The following is a 22159-nucleotide window of genomic DNA, read 5'->3' as shown; positions in this document are numbered from 1 at the left end:
ACTGCAAATAGTCTCTATCACAGTTGGAAATGTGGTGATTCATTGTGGTCACTGTGTTTTCTTCCTTTTGGTATTCCTTATTTCATTGGGCTTTTTGTTTTCTGTTTCTTCCTGGGCTTTGACAATCCATGGCAGATAGACATGTCATCTTCCTTAGCCCTATATTTACACCATGTGGGAAAAAAAATAGTCCCCCAAGTGTTATTTTTTCTCTTTTTCATCCACCAAGCACCAGGGACCTGTATTTGTGTCTCTTGTAGATAGCCTGTGATGGGCTTGCAGCTGCTGGGGAGCACTTGCAGGTCCTAGGAGGCCGCCTGTCACTGGGCTCCTTCTCCTCTTCCTGCTAGGCAGGCTGTGGATCTGTGGGTCAGAGCAAAATAATCAGGACTTGAAACAGGTTCAAAGGAAACTTGGAACATAAAATTTGGCAACATCACCCAGGCAATTGGTGCTAGAATCTGACTAACTCCATTCCCTCAGGCGTTCTGCCAGTCTCTGCTGTGGCCTTTGCATATTTTCAGGCATAGACAAGTTAAAATACCAAAAAATATTTTGCAGTCTGTCACCATAAAAAGCTGAAAGATTGTGTGCAGTCCTTTAATTCAGGACTTTAAAGCATGGTAAGCACAGCCTCTTTTTTTTCCCAGTGTCTGCCGAGTGCATTTCAGAGGTTCTGAACACAGCAGGGCTCTACTTCCAGGCAAAGGCAAGAAACTTAGCTGACAGGTTTTCCAACCATTTTTCCAAACACCTCCTTTCAATAAGATGTCCCACATGGAAAATCCAGTTATGTCTTTCACCTTGAAATCTGATAGTTACACTTAAAACTTTCTTAAAATCTATTCTAGCTTAAAATATGACTAGAAAAAATATGACTAGCTTAAAGTATGACTAGAAAATAACTTTTTATCCAGCTGGCAAAACTTTGACCAGCACTGGCAGAAAAGCAAGTGAGCAACTAGAAGAGCAGCTCCGGGGGATGAAGAAATATTCCAAGCAAAGAAATATGAGAGCCAAATGTACAAATGGGCCAAAATTTATAACACTGACTCAATAAAATAGCTTCAAATGTAAACATGTTTAAGAAGTGACCGATCAAAATCAGTGAATTATATTAGCCGGAATGCATGGATTTAGTTTATAAAATTAGCAATATCTAATTCCTGGCACACATTAGCAATATCTAATCCCTGGCTAGTGAGCCATAACTGTAAGCATTTTTTATGACTGTAACATGGAGCAAAGCTAAATAGCACAGGGCTCGCATACCAGTGGTGGAATAAGAGATATGATGGTCAAAACAAACTGCAGTGCTTGGGAGGCACATAGAGCTGGTGAATATAGCTGGCAGCCAGAAAAATGGTAAGAGCTGGGGGCATTTGTGTTTACAAAGATGGATCTTGAACCTACTCAGGCAGGAACTAAAATAGTCCTATTCTATTCTATTCTATTCTATTCTATTCTATTCTATTCTATTCTATTCTATTCTATTCTATTCCATTCCATTCCATTCCATATGATGAACTGCAGCACATGTTGCCCTTGAGATAATAACAGCCTGATAATGAATGCTCTTTTTGAGGCCACTCTGAGATTTCACAGCAGTTCAGGATGTTGCCTTTACACTTGCATTTCCCATTTTTTTGTGATGGAATGACACCCTACTGGTGCTGATCCAATCCAGTGCCTGTCGACCAACACATGCCTCCATAGGCTGTCACAATTACCTCCTCCCTCCCACCCCTTACAACTCTCAGCTTTTTAGGATTTTACCTGCTCAATGCAGTGCACTCTGCTTCTTCCTCCAGAATCTCCTGCTCCTTGTTGCTATGGTCCAGAGGTTTCAGCTCTGTAGAATGAGCCAGAAGGTGCAGAGAATCTTGTGGAGTTCTCGGAGCGGATGAAGTTAGAGTCTTCCAAGTTAAATAGCTTTTATTGCTGTGGCAGATGCTTGAGCTGATATCCCATTTTTGTAGGCTCTCAAAAACTGGCAAATCCTGTGGCTGCCTTTTTTAATGTTCAGTTTGTGTCTGCTTGTGTATTTTCTTTGTTTCAGAGTACACTCAGGGAGTTGGTCAGTTTGGTACAAATTGCTCTTACTAACCTCTTCCTCATAGATTAATTATTCAACAGAAGTGGATGATGCCTAGCAGCAGTAGAGAGCACTACCTGATAGTTTAATGAGAATGCTGGCTCTTGCCTGCTGAGAGTTTGTACTGTGAGATAAGTAGCAAAGGAATAGGTACAGAAGGAGTACACCAACAGTGCCATCAAGAATGACAAACAGCCCTACCAAGCACACCTGGAAGTCCTGCCAAACCAACCCAGCGGATACTGCTGGCTGATCATTACTACCTCACAGTAACACTGAGCTATCAGCTTCAGGCAACCTGTCACCCTCATCAACATTTTGCTCACACACCTGACTGAAAGAGATCAGCAGCATGCTTTGTTTCCAGGCAGGAGGGCCCTGTGCTTGGAATCTGCTCCTTAATAGCCTGTTTAAGAAGCAATAAAAATTGCGTGGATAGGCAAGATACCAGCCCAAGAGAGCTCATCTCTTCTGCATCTCCTGCTGTACTTACAAAATGAAATATTAAGCCTCCAGCTTAAGCAGTGTGAAGAATGGATGAGGGAAACAAATTAAAAGTCATATTAACTAGACATGAAGTGACCTTACCTATTAAAGTATGAAATACAGCAGCTACAGCGCCAGCCACAACCATGCACAAAACTGCTTTGGTCCTGTCTCTCTTGCTGTTCACAAACACCAGACCTACATTTTTGAAGTCACTCATGGGACCCGTGAAGAACTTCATCAGGGAGTATGCCAGCCCATAGCTGGCCAACATTTCCACAGCATCTTCCTTGACAGCAGCAATGCCCCTGTTCAATGCCTGTGGAAACACAGAAAGAGCAAATGATGTAGCGCATGTGGAGGGGTACCAAACACAATCTCCTGCATCTGGTTTCTGAAGAAACAAACAAGTTTAGCTGCCAATGTTTTCACCCCAAGCTGGACTTTATTTCTTTGGATTCAGCAGCAATAACTTGTGACCTGTGACACAGGCAAGATAATTCAATATAGATTAAAATCAGGTAGACTCAAAGATAAAGTAAATATCTACTTCTGAAGTATATAATGGAACTTCTGCCATACCAGAAGTCAGTCTCTTTGCTTTTTAGAGTAATTTTATGGCCTGGTAATAGTCATAGATAATACAAAACCACTGAAATACTGCTGTGAGGTTTCGGCCATGATTTCAACAGAACATAGTCCTTGCAGCTCATTTTTACAGGCAAAAGTTCTGACATACACTCAAAGTTAAGGAGCTAAAAATTTCTTCCATGTAACAAGCTTTTCACAATATCCTATGTAATTGCTGCAAATAGCTGATATTAGTCTATTACTTTCATTGTTTAATGAGGCCAAATATGCACGTGATTAAACATAACTGATCTCCTTTCATGTAGTTGACATATACATATTTGTGTATATGCAAATTTGTTTGTTGGTATTTGACACCATATTCATTTATATGCCCTTGTAGGAAATTTAAAAATAACTACAGCACATATCTTTCAAGACATATTCAGGAACAACTAACTTACTAATTTATTCTAGGTCTGTGTTTAAGAAATGTCTGCCAATTAATTACTGAGAATTAGACATTATTTTTATAACCAAGGTGAGCTGTAAAAAAGATGTATAACATTTCTTCAGATTCCAGCTTGAACCAAAATGCTTCTAAAGTATTGAATAAAAATGACAGAATGACAAATTTTATCTGCAGTGTGACAACATCAATCATCTGGTACACTCAGCAAACTGTTGAAACAGTATTAGATTCAAAAAGCATGAAGGATGAAATATGATTTTGTTTTAACAAGTATTTAGTTCCTATGGGTTACAGCTGATGTGTGTTGACAGGGCCATGGCAGTGAGGCCAACCAGGAACATCTCTCCAAGCCACCACCCAAACCTCACTGACACTTACACAGTTCAAATACTCTTTTTATCTGAATGAAAAAAACAGCTAGATTATCATCACATAATTGTGGTGAAGTTCTTCCATTTCAAATGTAAGCATAAACTTTTTATTGCAGTTATTTGACTTTATTTGCCCTTCCAAAAATCATACAACCAAGCAACTCCTACTGACTTGAAAAGAACCTGCATCCCTGATAGAAATGAGCCTTTTTCCTACTGTTCTTTTCCACTCTTTCTATAAGATATTCTTAATTTTTCAGACTAAAGCTGCACTGTCAACAGAGCAAAAAGCTGTAGAAAATACAAACTTCTCCACCTTTGATGTCTGCCAAATCTCTCTTTTAATGTGCTCTGACCTGAATGCCTGAAGCTCCAAATATTTTCATCTGTCTTGCTTCAGTTTGTTCCTTCCTGAAAGCACCATGTGTTAGATATGAAATAGCTGCAGCTGCTATATGTGATTTTTCCTGGGATATAGATAATTCCATCTATTCCATTGATATCAATTCAAATTATATTAAATCTGCTCATGCCAAAAGCACTAGTGTGTGCACAAAAGTGTATTCAAACAATTTGTGAAGGACTGTGGCCTCTGAAATGAATAGTCAAGTGTAGTTGTCTTTTGTGATGATACTTGTGATGGTGAAATAATCAGTTTCAAGGTGTATACAGAGTTACAATCTTCTAATTTAAACTTGCTAAAAGGATGCCTAATCTGCCAATTGCTATTGCCAGTAATAGACAAACAGCCGTAATTATGCCAAATAAAGGGTTCCTTGATCATGGCTCTCCCCCTCTTTTTTCTTCTGTCAAGAATGAAATATTTCTGGCAGCTTCAATTTAAAGAGAAACAGCTAACCAAAATCAGGCAGGCTAGTTTAGAAACTTCTAATCACATGTAAACAGCTGGATTATTTTCAGCAGTTTCACAAGCACAAGTGCTTTCTTCCTGCTTTGTACAACTACAGAATACCAGAGTCAGTGGAGGATGGTAATCCACTTCTGACAAGGTCATGGTATAAACATGGCTTTAAGAAATAACTTTTTGTCGAAAGGCATGGCACTATGATCCCTCTGCAGAGACAAAACTTTGCCTAGCACAGACCTCATGCCAGGGAAAACAGCTCCATATGACTCTGGCCCCAGGGTAACTAAGTTTTTCCATCTAAGTAGGACAAACAGAAAGACTTGAGCACTCGTCTTTCTCTCACTTTCTGGTTTTACTGATCTCTTTTGAATGAACAAATGACAGCCAGGTAGATAGCCTCTGAGTAATCTTCCCTGGAGACACCCTGTGTACCAGGTAAGGTAAAATGGCAAAATCCAAAAGGGACTTCTGCAAGAGATATGCTGCCATTAATTTTATTCCTGTGGAACGTGTGGCTGACATGATGAAATACGCTAGAGGCTAGCCCTGAAAAAGCAGTCCTTCTAAATGCTTCTTTGGAATGATCCTTAGGAAATGAACAGTCAATAGGGCTGTGTTCAGGGATGGTTTAGCTTCTGTAGCCTTTTCCTTTTTCACTTCAAGATGTCAATATAAAACTCTTCATCCTCAATTTTCAAACTCTATGAAAACTTGCATAGCTTTTCTACCCTATGTACTTCCAAATATTTTTGTTGCTGAAGCTGTTGATGCCATATTTGATAGCCTAAAATTCACAAGAAATCCCAGATAACTGATAAGCTGCTTCAGTGTGCAGTATGAAAGACACAGATACTTGATCTTTCATGGCATGCCATCCATGCAGTTGGCAATCTTCCAGTCTAATTTCCTGTTAGATTTCCAATTAAATCTGTCATAAAGGAAGGCAGTATAAACCAGGGCAAGGCCTCCATTCTTTAATCTGACTCTATTTTGAACCCTTTTTGTGTGAACAGAAATCAATAAGGAAACTTCATCAGTAGCATCTGTATCACAAGCAAGCATCCCTCTGCAGAGATTTGTGTAGCTTGTTGGTGAAGTCACACAGAACTAGGCAGCAATAATACTAATGACAATATTTAACACAGCATGTTAGCTTGATCATAGACATTTCAGGTGTCATCCTACTTTGAACTGGCCTATTCATACCATACTTGATGGGATAACTAGGCAATCCAGATGCTGGAAGACAAGCAGATGTTGGTGACATCATCTTTGCCAGAATCCTAATGAACCACTAATCTAATAAAGTAGTAGGTGAAAATGTCACAGTAAAGTACAATTGATCAAATGTGATTAAAACAAAGCCATAGATATTGCTGACCCTTCCTCTAGAAATAACAGAAAAAACCCATAGAACAATTCCAGGCAGAGCACAGTCTGGTAGACACATGGACAGTTTAGCTGAAGTAAGTCATAGTCCTAAAACACTTCTCAAAAAAAGGCAGGCACGAAGATGCACTGTTACTTCTATGCAATGTCTTCTGTAACACATTTGTTACCACTAGAAAGATTAAATCTTGAGGACTGCTAGCAACCCTTTAAACCTTTTTTAAATGAATAATCGTGTGCTGTCTTTAATGATCACTACAATCAGAGAGGAGCAGCATTTTTAAATTCTCATCCAGAAGATTCAAGTCAGAGGAATATCAAATACACTTAACAACATTGCAAGGCAGTAACCATATCTTCACAATTGGGTACTGCAGCTGGATTTAGCCTTTTAGAAGGAACTATTGAGACCTTTATCAAATTTCTAGGACATGCATAATGGATGAATCCAACAAACGTTTGCATGCGAATGCTGTGATTTAAAAAGCAACAGTTGTGAGAAAAATGTCAAAGGTCTAACTTGTCCTATTTTGCATGAACTTTTAGCACTATTCACTGATGTTGGCAGAAAAGGTTTGGTTCCAATCTAGGGCTACACACCTCCGTTGCCAAAAATTCAAAGGCTGTCTCTTAAGCTGGCTCCATAGAGTTTGACCATTATTCACATGATCCTCCCTTCCCAGAGACTACTGGATATTTTACTTAGTATTGATTCAAAAGTATATATATATTTTTTTTAAATCCACCAGTAAAGCAACATCTATTATACAAGTTTTCTTCTGCTTTTGAAACTGATTATTACCTACACACTACCTACATTTCACTAATCTGTATCTAACTATGCAACACTTTCTACTTCATTTGAAGTTAAATACTGATTGTGCAGTCAATACTTGACACCAGTGCACGTGTTTTAAACAGGAGGATGTAAAATCCAAGAAATGTAATTTTTGTCAGTGCTCAATATTGCTTATTTCAGAAAAGCAGAATGTGACATAATGGAAGGTGGCATGTTCCTACAGCTTGTTTGAAACTGGGACTCTGCCTGAGACGTTTTCAAGCCTGTCCAAGCTAGTTATCTACTTACAGGTGACATCAAAAACCTGCTCTATTTGGCAAGATCTTGGCCAAATGTACATTTGGTTCAGCAAACATTTGTAATGTGTTGCCCTTCCCTGCACAAATCTTTCTTCCTACCTGGTATTCCCTAAGAAAATGAAGAGAACCAAAGTGTTCACTTAAGGAGCAAGTTGATGTAGGGGACAGTCCATCTCCCATATCTCTCTCCTGATGACTCTTGGCTGAGTTTTCATTTACTAAATCCTGTCCCATTGAAATATTCTGCCTCAAAGGTACCAGCTGGCTCTGGCTGTTCTGCCTCCCACTGTCACCACTGCAGGAGCTGTGCTGCCAGAAGGACAGACCTCTGACAGATCTGATGCTCTGAAAGCATGGCATAATTGAATTGCTGTGTAGGTGTTACCTGAGCACTGCTGCATCTCTGCTTCTGGATGGGTTTTTTATAAACACAGGAGCCGCCATGGGCAATCTGAGATAAACAGGTAGTTTTTTACCTCTGAACAGGCCTGTGTAAGACTTCCACGGACACAGGTACAGAAGTGAGAGAAAACTGGGGAAAAATAACACCCACACATTTATTTGGGCACAAGATTGCCCATACTGTATGAAGACAGCTCTGCAATGGTAGAGGGAGTCAGACCTTGTCTCTTGAGGATTATGACTGAAGAGTGTTTATTCTTTTGGGTCTTTCTGGGGGGAGTTGATGTTTGTTTTGTTTTGTTCTGCAGTGCTTTTACCCTAATTCAGTATCTCTAATTTTGGGTCAGCATCTGTTGTAGCTCATGTGTCAGATGTCTGAAATGCCATCTGAGGTCAATTAATATTAAAATACTTCACTTTCTCCCTGCTCTCCCTACTGAAGCTAGCTGTGGGAGAACCAGTCACCCCTGTTCAAAGTGCTCTAAGTGCTGACATTAGTTCCACAAATGATCCCAGTCCTCAGCAAGAGACCAGAGCTCTGAACCCCACCTGAAGGAAGACAAAATGCCTGTCCTGAGAGAGGAACACCTCAACATCCCTGTGGAATGTGGCCTGTCTCTGGAGAGGATGTCCTTTAGGACTGACCTGAAAATGAGAGCTGAAATTCTTCTGTTGCTGGCTGTTTTTTAATTCACAATGCAGGGTGAGTGTCACATTTTATCTTTTAAAAAAGTTAGTGTACAAAAACAATGTCATTCTAATTTACTCTGCCTGCTTAAGCAATGAGAATATGGCCTAGGAGAAGAAAGCTCACACACCATGTGAAACAAAAACCAAGCCATGACAACTAGAATGCCATTGGTTGCAGTGGAAACTAGAATGCCATTGGCTGCAACTTTTTTCCCCCCATTCACCTTCCTGAGCAGCAAAGAAAAGCAAGAATGAACATTTCTGCAAGGTTCTTACTTTAACAGAAATGCCTGTGACCCTGATCAGGATCTCAGTTCTACTTGTTGGTATTAGCCATTTACTGCCCAATGTCCAGGCTGTGTGTCCTAGGAGAAGTTTAAATAATTATCTTAAATCCAAAATAACATAGTTCTAGAGCACTTGCAGCTCTCACTTGACCTGGGATGCATCAGGGAACTGCACCTTTAAATAGGCACAGCTAAGAGATGCAGGAATAACTACAGCAGCAGTGGCAACAGTCACCTCAGTGGAAATGGAAAATCCTTCCCAGTGCAAAAATTAAGGCAGAGGAGGACATGTGTGGGAGCTGGAGGAGCAGCTGTGGCACGCTGCCCCAGGGCACCTACTGCTTGTGTACAGGTTCATGAAAACCAGGTTACAGCACAATGAGGCAGAGAATAATACAGAAACCACAGATGATAGTGGTGCATGACCACAGGAAAGAAACCAGACTCAGTGAAGCCAAAAAGTGGCTCATTTCAAATTACATTTGACAAAGTTCCAGAATATTTATGACAGGGAGCAGTCCTGGAGAGGTGAATCAGCTGCTGCAGATGGCTGCCTCCCTATGGGATGTGGAGAACACTGATCCTGCAGCCAAGAGAGCTATGAGCCATGACTGTGGGAAGCCCTTCAGGACACACATCCTTCTGTGGAACAGGGATGCCTGACAGTAGCATGAAAGAGACCTAAACCACTGCCATTTCCACTGATGTCTGCAGAGAAACATGACTCCTGAGGTGAGACCATAAGCTTTAACTTTTCCTGCCCTTTTTTAGGCAAGCAGTGCTTCTAGGGCAACAAGACAAAATCAATATCAAAGATATTCCTCTGCATTGTGACTTTCCTGGTTTCCTCTGACTGATGCTAATCAATTGTCCAAAATGTATTCAAGAGGAAACATGCAAGGGAATTCTTTGTTCCCAAAGCAGTGTGCAAGCTTTTCATTCAGGTTTCCCTGGAGCTAATCATCAAAGGTGAGAAGCATTTGGGATTATGTTGCATAAGCATGGCAAAGTCTGGGCTGAGGTTATTTGTCTTCACATCTTCATGCCAAAGATTCATTCTCCTCTCAAAAGCTTATTTCTAAGTCTAGGAGTACAGACAAATAAAATAGAGACATAAATGGAGACACAGAAGACTAGGAGGAGGTTGGTTCCCTGTCTCTTCAGAATGCCCAGCGGAATAGCTATCATTTCTTCACCAAATTCCATTTTGATTTCTTTTAAGCGCCAGAAAGCACTGGGGAGGATACAAATGCATATCATATGGATCTACACACAAAGAATATTTGCTGTAATCACAAACGATACAGTATCTACAGTGGTGCTCCTTCTTTTGTTTTCAATTTCCCACAGAAACAGGCTCTGTTCTCTTCCACACATTATATCCCCAAAGTAAAAAGTAAGCTGATTTGCTATCAGTTGCACACTTCATAAAATCATTTTTTCTCATGTTTATAAATTAAATCTCTGCAAGGATTGTTATAAGACTTGTTCGTATGCACACGGCAAATATAATCCACACAGGTCCCACACCTGTCAGTCACAACTCCGGCATATTGCCTTTTTATTAGCACTAACTCAGTCTTTGCTGAAGGACTGCTCATGGCTCTCTCATCCTGAAATGCAGAGTGCCACTTTCTCCATGACTGCACCTCACTAGGCTCCAAAGTGTACAGACTTGGAAGGGGCCCTGGGGCCAGTTTAGAGCGCTGCCGCAGGCTGAACATCTGGGAGATGTTGTGGAGACCCCACACCTTCCCTAGACACCCACCTCAGAGGCCACTGTCACCCTGAACTTTAACATGTCACCGAAACTGGCATCTGAAGGTCCACATCTGCCTCCCTTGCACAGTAAAGTTTGCTAGCATCAGCCTAACTCCACTTCCCTCGTGTTCCTTTCTTTCCCTGAAAGGTCTTTTGTTTCATCATTCAGTACCACTTCTCCTCGCTTTCACCAAAGATCTTGTCCTCCACATTAAACTACCTATGTTTTTACCTCACAGCAAAAATATATTTAGCTCCACTTGTCATTTAATTTTCACCCCTCCTGTTCAGCATTTTTCAGTAATTTAGATGTTGTGTTTGTTTCTTTTGTATTTCTACATTCATGCCTTGGATATGAAGCCAGGCCTCTGCTTTCACATGTTTTCACATAAGCAGCTTTCTTAAGTCATATTTTTTCACATAAGGTCACTTGACACACATAATTAAAAGATCCTATATGTAGTGTAAATCCATTTTTTTCCCCACCAAAGAAAATACTCCAATAGGGAAAAAAATCTCCAAGCAAACGCTTCAACATTATCTGCAAAAGTACTTTTTCCAGCTGAAGGATTAGGGAAAATTAATGGGGCTTGTCCCCGGCTTTGTAGATTTTTAAAAACATTTTGCTTAAATATTTCAAATTATAAAAAGTCTTGATGCATTTGGTGAAAATTTCTGAAATTTGGCAGATGCCATCAAAAATGCCTTTAAGCCAGAGCAAAACTCAGCCAAGCACCTGCAAAATATGAGTTGCACAGGTTCAGTAAAACTTGTTGAACTACTTTAACTGCACAGAAATCTTGCCTATATTTCAGCTGTGCTGTGTGCTCCTGGGCATCAAGCTTAGAGCAGTGAAGGTCAAGCACCAGCACACAGCACAGACCACACAGGTTCAAGTCCTTAAGGGACCAGGACATAAGAACACTATCCATGTTTGCCTAAAGCAAAGGGGCAAAGTTATTTCTCATTCTACAGACTGAAGCTGCAGTACCCTACTATGAATTCTTTCTCTCAGGAATTGTGAGGTGATTGATTCTCCTATTTTGCCTCTTTTGGAAAGGACACTAAAGGCAAGATCAGTAAATTTTACTTTATTTGCTTAATTTTTCTTCTTTCTATACACTTTCCACTCTTTACTAATGATTCAGAGCCCACGTCCTCCTACGTGGAAGACAAATAATTGACATATCCTCTCAATTCCCTTTCTGCCTGGATTTTAAGGGATGTATTAATTACACCCATCAAACTGTGTGAAAGCCAGCAAAAAAATTCAAGGCCATCAATACTACAGCAAAACCTTTTATTATAACCACGTGTACTATTCTACCAATTCATGGCTGCTCTAGAGATCAGCCTACTGCTGCTGTTGTTTTGAACTACTGATTTTGCCAGAACTGGTAGTCAGCTGGGAGAGGTGGGCTGCTTCACTGGAGTATGGTCATGCAAACATGTATTTTGGGGTTTCATGTAAAGAAGAAGAACAAATTTGTTACTCAGAAGTTGAAAGTAGGATAATTAGGGAGAGCTAGCTTTTGTTATCTGCTCTTTGCTCCTCCTCTCCCCTAATGTGGTTCAAATTCATCAGTAGCCAGCAGCAGACCAAAGTAAGGGAACCTCACAAACTGCACCTCCTCTGCTGTCAGTGGAGCTAGGCAAAATATGTAAAGCAACTGCGTTTCTGCTATTTAATTAACATCTCTTGCATGTGGTAAAAGGCTAAAGCAAACCAAAGCAAATCTGCAGGTTTTGTTCATTCAGCATGAGTAAATGTTCTCCCACTTCACTCAGGAGACGTTAAGGACCCTGCTGAGCAAATGCATAAAATTGTCGACTTGTCCAAGACTGGGCTTAGGAAGAAGCCTAAATACTGCAGTATGTAAAAAACCCCTGAACAATCTACAAAATACAAAGCTACTGTGATTGCAAAAAATACACATAACCATCAAACAAGGCTTCTGTGCCTGACTTTGGAAGCTGGAGCTTGACCAGCTGTCCCCAAACACGCAGTACAGCCCCACCTTTACATGCACTTAGTGTGCCATGCAATTATCTGCTGCCCATTAGCTTGCTCTGGAAGCATTTATCTGCCCATGTGGCCCAGCAGGGACTTGTTACTCATGTTCCAGGGCTTTGCCCATTCTCAGCCCAGCAGAACATATTTGAGGTCTGCTGTTTTCCTCAGCTGTTGTGTCGGGAGCAGGGAGCACGGCTGGTTAAAGGCTGTCATTAAGCAGCTGCTCCCTCCAGCACGCTGTCGGCCGGGCAAAGCACAGTTTGGGCTACACAAAGCTGAGTTTGTTAGGTGTGAGTGCCTGTGACTGCAAGGGGAGAGCTGCCAGAATAGCTCATGTCTTAATTGCTTAGAAGCGACAAATAGAGGGCACCCAGATCACCAGCCTAAATACAAACTTGGTGTTTCCTCTGCTGGAAACACCCATCATAAATAAAGTCCACAACAACAGTAGGAAAACCTTTGATTTGTATCTGTTTTATTTTTCTCTTCCGTTCTTATTCTTTGTAGCAGCTTTATTAGGATAAGATTGAAGTTACTCAGTGGACTTGAAAACAAATTGTGGATAGTGGCTGTGGTTTCATTTCTCTAAAGCTGGTGCAAAACACACTTTAAAGTATTTTCAATTCTTAAAGAACTTTGCAATACTTCAGTATCTGCAGAGAGTGAAAGTCCCACTAAATCAGTAATTTGGCCTCTAGAATTTAACCTAATGTATCCATTGAAAATAAATGGAAAGTGGGTGGTAAAGGCGTGGGATAGAGGAAGACAGAAAAGAGAAGACGTAGTCTTTCCCCAAAGTAAAATTTTCCCTCAGAAAATCTAGCCTTCTCTGTCCTCATCCTAAGTTTTGAGAACCTTGGACTCCTTGCCTGGTTCCTGCAGGTGTTGTTGACAGGACTGGCTAACATTTCCTTTTAAAAATAGCTCGGCTGGTTCTCTCAGTATCCAATGACACAAAGTCAACAAGTCATCCCACAATGAAAGTATTGCACATGGGTTTTTCCAAACGGCGGCTATATGCAGCACAAGTAACAAACAAGTTTCTCTAGAAATCATGCACTCTTTTTGAAGCACCCCATCTTTCACAAGGGGAAGCACAGTAGTATTTCTACACAAGCAAAGATGAAGTACCCATCTGACCTAGAAGAGTGGGATCCATGGGAGAACCTGATTACTGCTGCTTATGTTATCTCATGGCAGCTGGGAGCCAAATTGCTGCTCTTATAATAAGTGGCTTTCTGTGACAATGGAAATAAGGTGAAATACCAGATCATCTGAAATGCAATCAAGCTAGATGTACTCTGTCCTCACTAGAGTCAATGAAAAAGGGGAGATTTGGAAAATGTATCATCTTAACCTCTTGGTAACACATAAGTTTATAGAGAGAGTCAAAAAAACCATTCTTTTTGAATATACTGGGACACACAGGCCACAGAGACAGGGGTCCACTGGAGCAATCTTTAAATGCCTGGCAATAATTACTTGCCTAATACCTTCAGCAAATCCCTAGCTAGTGCATCTATTTAGAATTCTTTAAGCGGTACCTTGGCAGTCTTCTCCACAGAGAAAGAGAGCCTTGGAAACACCCATGGAATTATAGCAAGTCTTGTTACTTTGATTTCTATGTGTCCATCATGGGTGAGTCTTAATCAGAAGTGCAGTCACAAGTAAATTTGTGATTGTTCTTGATAACATGCCAAATATGTGTTATAGTTTGATGCTTAATCTAATTTCAAAGGTGTCTACCCCTGGGTTCACCAAACTCAAATTAAAAAACACCAAGATAACAAAAAACAAACAAAAAACCATCTTCCAGCTAAAGAGGTGACCAGAATGTGGATGGCTTCTTCCACTGAGGAACTGCTAATATTGCCACAATAATTCTTAAATTGGGTTTTGCTAACAGCATTTCCACAGACTCCTTCAGCAGCAGAGTATTTGCCACCATGACACCCCTGACAAACTCAAGGCTCTCTTAGCCACCCAACTTAAATTCAAGCTTAAAACTGTCTTTACTGACATCCTTTCTCATTCTTGTATTCCTGATGCAGTGATCCCTCCTTGCTAAAAGTGATTCTTTCAGTTGCATTGAACATTTTTCCCACCACCCTGCTCCCTTTAACTCCTCAACTTGAATTGCACAGGTAAAACTTACTAATTCATTGTCATTTGTTTTATACAGACACGAGAGTCCAACTTTTTAAGTTCAGGAAAAACACTCAGGAATTCTCAAAGCTTAAGTGAAACTGATGCTGGTACACCATAGTGCAACAGGTAATTTTTGCCTAATAGGTTCTTTATCTGAGTCACTGGTTTTAAATAATGGGTGTCTTTACTCAGGGATTTCAAAAGTGGTAAGAAATGCAGTGAAGATAGACTAGCTACCACTCTTTTACAGCACTTCTCTACATTGTGCTGCGGTTTCATCAGAAGAACAGCCTTCCATTACAGTCTCCCTAGCCCCCAGACCAGCCTTGTTCCACTTTCTGAGTCATTTATCCCTCTATTTCCACAAAGTCAAATGAGATGCAATCTCTTTTCTATCTTCTCCATACGTGAGGTTTTTTGTTCTCTTGCTGATGAGCAGGGAAGTACAGAGGATGTAAAACATTAATTCAGAGCAGCTATAATTTATCTCTGACTTGCTCCAATGCAAAATACAAAATTGGCTTCAGATGGGCATCCTGCCAAGATTCTTAGGCAGGGGGAGAGAGCTGTCACACTATTGCCATTATGGGGGTTGAAAAATTGAGCTGGCTGGCTTTCATAGCACAGCATACCCTGTAACCTGAGTGAATATTTCACTACCTTTCTCTGTCTACCAGAAAAACAGGTTACAATTTATCATTTGCTGAATCTTGAATACTGAAGGACAAAATATGGCTGTTGGGCTTGCTTTGGCCTGCAGAGCAGTTGGGCAAAAGCATTAAGTGCTCCCAAAACAGCCTCTGAAATGTGCTGATGCTAAGGCCACCAATTTGCACTGCAGTGGCATACACCCTAGGAGTAAAGCTCTTGTAGGGGTGGTGTGTAATACCAGAAATGCAAACACTGCAGACATGTGAATGAAGCCAACAGCACACAGCAATCCCTACAGAACTCTGCTTTTTCTACTTGCAGGGTAGAAAAATTGAAATTAGGATGTGCACAGCCACTGGTGGAGCGCTTCTGGGACCGAAGTGCCAGGAAGGCACTAAGACCACCAGGTGCAGTTTGGGAACAAATCAGCTCATGCTGATCTTGACAAATAAAATTTTTTAACATCAGGGAAATGAGGTCCTCAAACAGACCTTGCAGAGTCATACTGGGAGCAAACATCTGAAATATTTTGAAGCACCCAATGCTGGTTGTGTCTTACAATAAAAACTGGAAGGTATGCTTGCAAAGAAAATAAAAATTTCTTTGAGATAATGCCACATGATGGTTTTGATTGCTACTCCCTTTGGTCATGTTCTTGCTGATAATCTATTATGTTTGTTCTGAGCAGCCTAGAAGAAACTTGCTCATACTTGTCACAGGTCCCAAAGGAAAATTTATAACTATAGCTTAAACAAGGTCTGCTGGAAATTAAGAAATGATCTAGCTTAGGAACTGCAGTTTATGAGCTGTAGAAGTATTGTGGGATGATCCTCCAAAGCACTGTAATCTGGCAACTGTGATCGTAAAGGGGTGGATCTTCAAAACCAGCCTACTACAACTGTAAAAGCATATTTTTCTATGCCAGGTATTTAAAGGCTTCGGTGATGCTGCACAGCATATGTATTTTCTAAACTGTCTATTTGGAACTCTTTGGTCCAAAGAGTCAAATCCATGACTGTGACAAGTGTAAAGTGGACGCAGGTGTCATGACACCTCTCTTAAATAGTCTAAACTGGGGGTCAGATGATCCAAAAAAGAGCCTTTCTCTCGGATCACCCCAGATTTACTGCTGGCAGTGAATTCTCTGAAAGTGCTGACTCTACTGTGATGACAAAGTGGGACAGGACTCATAACCCCAGTGAGCCCTGGGGCCCAATCCCCAGGAACATGTAAGTCTCTGCCTGTTCCTGGTGGGCACCTTACAAACCCCAGTGGGTTTGTCCCTGGTGGGTTGATCTAACAGCAACTTCAGCCTTCTTTAGGTCACCATGCACTTTATAAAGAGCAGTAAATGGCATCACAGAACACAGCTTCTCACTGCTGCCCACTGTCAGATGCTTTAGACTTTAACACTCTCCTCCTCTTGCCTCCTCCATCCTTGGATGCATCCCTGGCAGCTCTCTCTCCGGCATGGGGCAGGTCTGTACACAGTGCCTGCCTGCCATCAGAACCTGGTGGGCTCCAGTTATCTCACATGCTGGGTCTCATCACACATAGCTGAGCTGGCTTTAAAAGCCCAGCAAATTGCCTCCCACTCTGCCATGGGGTAAAGCCAAATTGCCTTAAACATAAGGACTGTATTTTCATAAACTTAGATGCAGAGGCAATTATTGTATCTCTTTGTGTATATTTCCCTGTCTCTGAGGCAACTCCCTTACTACTACTGTGTTCTCTTTTTAGAAGTTCTGACTTTATGTTTCAACTTCCCTTTTTAAGTGTTTGACATTGAAAATCCTTTGTTGAGGTTACACTGGAGCAGAACTGTTGCCATCACTGCAAATTTAAGCAACAGTGTTACTGATTTCTCAACTCCAGGGAAGAGTGCCAAAAACCTTATTTTATAGTAGGAACTGAGATGCAATAATTCTGTAACTCAACAATCTCTTCAACAAATACAGTTCAAATCTGGGTGAAGAATTTAATTTATTATGTTAGCTATATGACTTATTTCAGTTTGAACAGAGAAGACTGGCCCACTCCACTACATAATCAAATTCTATGGTTTTTTTTTTTTTTTTGCAGGTTCTAATACCTCTGTGGCTGTTGATCAGAAGACTTTAAGGAAAATAAGGTATTTCTTTCTATTACAGAGCTTTCGTGATGTCTTGCCTACAGGAGACTATCTTGATTCATTTAAATAAAGATGCCTTTGAGGAAGCAGATGCCTGTCACAGTGGTGTCTAGTGGATTAAGCCTTTTCTCTTTGCAACTGGTGGGATTTATAACCAAAGAGCCTTGAATTATAGGCATTGTAAGATTAAAATGCAATTCTACTCTGAAGCTCTGTTGCATGCTTATCTTGAAACCCAAACAGCATAGGACAAAGAAGAATTGTTTGAATCTCTTTCGGTCATGCCATTTATTTCACCCCCAATTTGGGGATCAACTCTTCAGCCCCAGTTTGCGCCAGGACAACTGTGTTCCCCCTTGGCTCTCAGACTGTGGACAAAGATTTACAGCACTGATGGATGTACTGTCAGCAGCAGTAAACCCCAACATTCTCCGCTACAGCCCAGGCAGCTGTGGCAGGATGAAGTGGCGCGCTCCTCATGCCTGTGTCGCAGCGCAAACACTCAGCCCAGCCCTGCACAGGGCACCTCAGGGACACACAGCCCCTCTGGCCAGCGATGGTGGAGGGACAGCCTTTACTCCAAACTGGCAGTGGAGTGAGGGGGCAGGAGGGCACACTCCAGCCTGCTGAGTGACTGCAGCAGTCAGCATTCATTCCTTGGGAAAGGGAAGCAGGAGGGCAGCTCCTCAGCCAGGCCCATCCCTACTGCCTGCACTGGGAAAGCACTCTTGCAGCCAGCACTGGAACAGCTGCCAACACCTCTGGGAAAGAAACAAGGGCTATAAAGTACAAAATAAAGAGAAAAGCCTCTGAAAAAGCCATTGTAATTTTTTTTGTTAGAATTTTTTAAGAGCTACAGGCCCTTTTAAGATGGGGCTTCAACCAATACTGTGATAATATAAGCTGTTTCAAAACTCATGTTTCACAAATGGTAAGTAAATGCATTTAAAGTGCTAAAGTGCAGGTAGTAGGACCTGATGCAGTGGATCAGGACTCTGAAATCAGTGCAAATGAGAAAGTACTTTTTCCTTGAGCAATAGCTTTCTCTGAGTGCTTCTGCTCTTCCAGGTGTATTACCAGAAGACATGGAAGGATGCAGTGACTGTCAAGACTCCTCCTCTCTTTTTTTCCACCTTCGCAAAATGAAACAGGTGAAGTTACACCGGCAATGGAACGAAGGAATGGTACACTTCTACATGAAGTGGTGCAACTAAGCTTGGCTTTGTTGAATTTAGTATTGCTTTTACTATTCCAAAGATAGCATCTTTTAAAGGGTGCTAACAACCCTCAACCCTGCTGTGGTCATGACAGAAGTCACAAGTCTTGTTTTATACAATTTGCACATGTTTCTCTTACAGCTGTTAGGTGAAACAGTCTTGAAGTTTCAGTCAAGTAATACTCTTTGCTTTCTGTCCTGTGTTGGATATTTGAGGGCACAAATGTGCTGTAACCTTCCATGCGAGTTTGCATTCCCAGGCAATGTTTATTTGCAGTATTTCACATTTTACATTGTGCTATGATGGAAGAATTGTATAAATTGCATTTATTCATCTGCTTGTTTATTTAATTTTTAAAATATTGGTTCATACAAGGATTACTGTTCTTCTCTAGAGACTGGGAGAACTTAAAGCACCCATGAGTTTAGTTATAAAAGGTTTGGTACTGTGTGACTGTGCAACACATGAAGCAAGGCAAAGTGCCACAGCTACAGTGGCACAGCACAGAGGCTGCTGAGTGACCCACTGTCCTGTGACCCTGGAAGCCCTGACCCAGGGCCCTTCCAACTTTCTGATTTCAGGCTGGCTTGTCTGCCTACAGCAAACTAATAAACTGCAAAGCAAGCCTACAGCAGACCTTGACCAAAATACCAAAACCTCTGCTCCTAAATAACCCGATGTTATTATCACACACTTATTGGTTGTTTCAGTGCCAGCATTCCGTCATGCCACAGATCAAGGGCAAAGTTGTTGGGAATAAATAGATTTTGAAAGAGGAAAGTGAAATCCAGGTCAGAGATACAAGAGATATTCTATTTTGAAGCACTTCGTACAGTCCAAATCCTTATGCTTCGCAACATTTAAAATATTTTTGTACACTAAGGTGTGTTGATTTGCTGATAAATCAGTGAATTCTTTGGAATGCTCAGTACTTTGAATTTGGCATGCTTACCAAACTTGCCTGTGACAGAGAGGAGCAATTTGCTGCTAGCAGGAAGGCAGCAAGCCATGCAGAAATATAAAGGCAGTTGTGCCTATGGTGGCAGATGTGGAACAGTGGGAGAGGCCAGGTTTGAAAGATGCTGTGAGAAAAGACTCCTCAGGCTTAGACAGGAAATGACTTGAAGATGTCAGATCAAAAAAGAGTTGCAGGATGTGGCTCAGAGACTCATCATCTTTCTTTTTTCCTTTAGGACACACATCTCTACTTGTGCATCTCCTCCAAGAGTATTAACCACAGAGGAGATTGTGACGTCACCTGAGAGAAACAAAGCTGCAAGCCTATTGCAAATGTTCTTTAGATAAGACTATTTGGCCATACAGACACATTTTATTTTCAAGGAGATGGTGGATCTCATGGTGGAATGCTACCAAGGCAGTGGGAAGCAGGACTGTTGGTTTCAGCTCACAAAAAATCCCAGTCTGCTGCAGATGCCTTTGCACGGGTCTGTGGGAGTACTGCTGGCACTGCTACTCCAGTGCATTCTGACCACATTACGTACTTTGCCCTCATCCAGTAAACAACCAAATTTGCATACTGCAGCAGCAAAAACAAAACAAAAAACAAAACAAAAAAGAAGAGAGAAAATCTTCAAGCAAAGCTTACGTAGGAGAGAAAGTAAAGATGAACACTTCAAAAAACAGCCAATGAAGTAGTTTATTGTCCTCCTTCTGTTATTACTTGAAATGGTTCAAACTGGAATAAACATTATCCCAAAATCAAAAGAATACTTCCCACTATATTTTCAGCAAATGCAACAACAGTGAACACAAGCAAAGCTGAGGACTGAAGCCATACTCAGTAAGCTCTGTGCAGGGTCCAGACAACAACAGCTAGACAGTCTACACTGCAAACCTTTGAAAGAAGCAGTGCATGAAATTGCAGGGGGTTTAATTAATTTGTCATGCTGGTGTTTGTACAATCTGATTAGGTAACAGCATCTGATATGGTATCACATAGGAGAGGATTCATCAGACTGAATAATTACATGGATTAGAAGAGGACCTCTGAAATTCTTACAGGGCTGGCTCAAAGAGAAATGCAATCAGCAATCCTGAAAAGAGATGCACAGGCCTCAAAGGAATTTACTGGTGGGGCGCTGAAGATCAAGCTGATATTCTTTAGCATCTTCATTAATTTCTATTCACCGCATCACAAACACTGAGAATAGGCAGATAACATATGCTAAGGATGCAAATCTAGTAAGTACCACAGGCACAGATAGCTTTGAGAGTTGTGTAATAAAAAGTTGAAAATGCCAAGCCAAATACTGGAGACTAATAACAAGAATTTCTGGCACAAGCCAGGAACTTGTCAGTTGGAGGAGGTGCACGAACACACTGCCAAATGACTGACCGGCAGGGTGATGCAGACATGGAAAAAGGCAAATGCATTTGGAGAACTGGTGAGGCATTTCTGGTAGACACTGAGAAATATTTCCTCCTCCACAGCATCAAGGAGGCTTTCAGAGCATCCCCAGTTCAGTGGAAGGTTACTAAGTTGATCCAGGGGTACAGAGAAACCTGATCAAGTGAGTGGAAACCAGAAGAGGTTGTTTTCCATAGCAAAGGGAAGGCTGAGAAACTGCTCTGTTTCAACATAACCATGATGGAAAAAACAGGGAAGAAGTGTCACTTAATTCAGAAGATAGTGCTGGCTTTAGAACAAATGGGTATAAACAGGGCTTGCATACAATCTGGCTGAAGTTCAGAAGATGGGTCTCTAACAACTGAAACAGAAAACCACTTTCCTTCCAGAGGTAAGGAGGGCAAAAAGATATGTGGCATGACCCCTTTCAGCAATATCTTCATCTTGTGCACTTGTAGGTAGGGAAACAGCCTGAAAAAACAAAGGAGTGCTTACATCTTATTTTTAAATTATTATTGCAGGTTGTTTGGATTTCTTATCCCATTTCACCCCCTATTTCAGTACATCAGATTTCAAACAAGGAGTCTTCACCTGCTTTTGCAAGGGATGCTCCAAATGGCAACCTCAGCAGAGGGCTGTGGCTTAAGTCCTCCAGGTCACATCTCAGAGGTGCTTTCCCTCAGCTCTCCAGCTGTTTTCTAACACCAAACAGCTGGGCCAGTCTCTGAGGCAGTATGCTTCAGTGCTGCTGAAAGCCTGGTACGTGTGTGCAACAGCTCTGTTACATAAGGGCAGGTTTTGGACTTGGTTGTTGGGAAACCCCAACAATTTTATAGTCCTGGTTTTTCCACCCCACACTATGGTTACAGCTTCCTCTTTGCCTGCCCATGTCCCGTTTCTCTAATAAGTAACAGGGTGAATGTACAGTCTTTCACAAAAGCCTGCAAGGGGGGGATGGGTCACAACCATATTACCCCTACTTTCCTGTGCTCTCAAGCACCACAGCACCCAGCTCTTCTTTCTCTGTACACTGCACTTACATTGCACCAGCCAGAGCCATTCAATATTGTTATGCTTACAGATCTTCTTTTTTTTTTTCTTTTAATCATGCTGCCTTCACCTTTTATTAGCCATGCCCGAG

At 41.3% G+C, this 22159-nt stretch overlaps 1 protein-coding gene across 1 annotated transcript in view; it reads right to left on the bottom strand.

Annotated features, from left to right (window-relative positions):
- Window positions 1-22159, bottom strand: part of ANKH (ANKH inorganic pyrophosphate transport regulator) — a 103851-nt gene that overhangs the window by 44948 nt on the left and 36744 nt on the right. Inside the window, exon 2 of the mRNA XM_059483081.1 lies at window positions 2684-2900. Within this exon, the coding sequence (XP_059339064.1) occupies window positions 2684-2900 (217 nt within the window). The remainder of the gene's footprint in view (window positions 1-2683; window positions 2901-22159) is intronic.

Source organism: Ammospiza nelsoni, chromosome 1, assembly GCF_027579445.1.
Source record: "Ammospiza nelsoni isolate bAmmNel1 chromosome 1, bAmmNel1.pri, whole genome shotgun sequence".
NCBI lineage: Eukaryota > Metazoa > Chordata > Aves > Passeriformes > Passerellidae > Ammospiza > Ammospiza nelsoni.
Note: the sequence above shows the minus strand (reverse complement) of the source record. Positions and strands in the feature narration are given on the sequence as shown.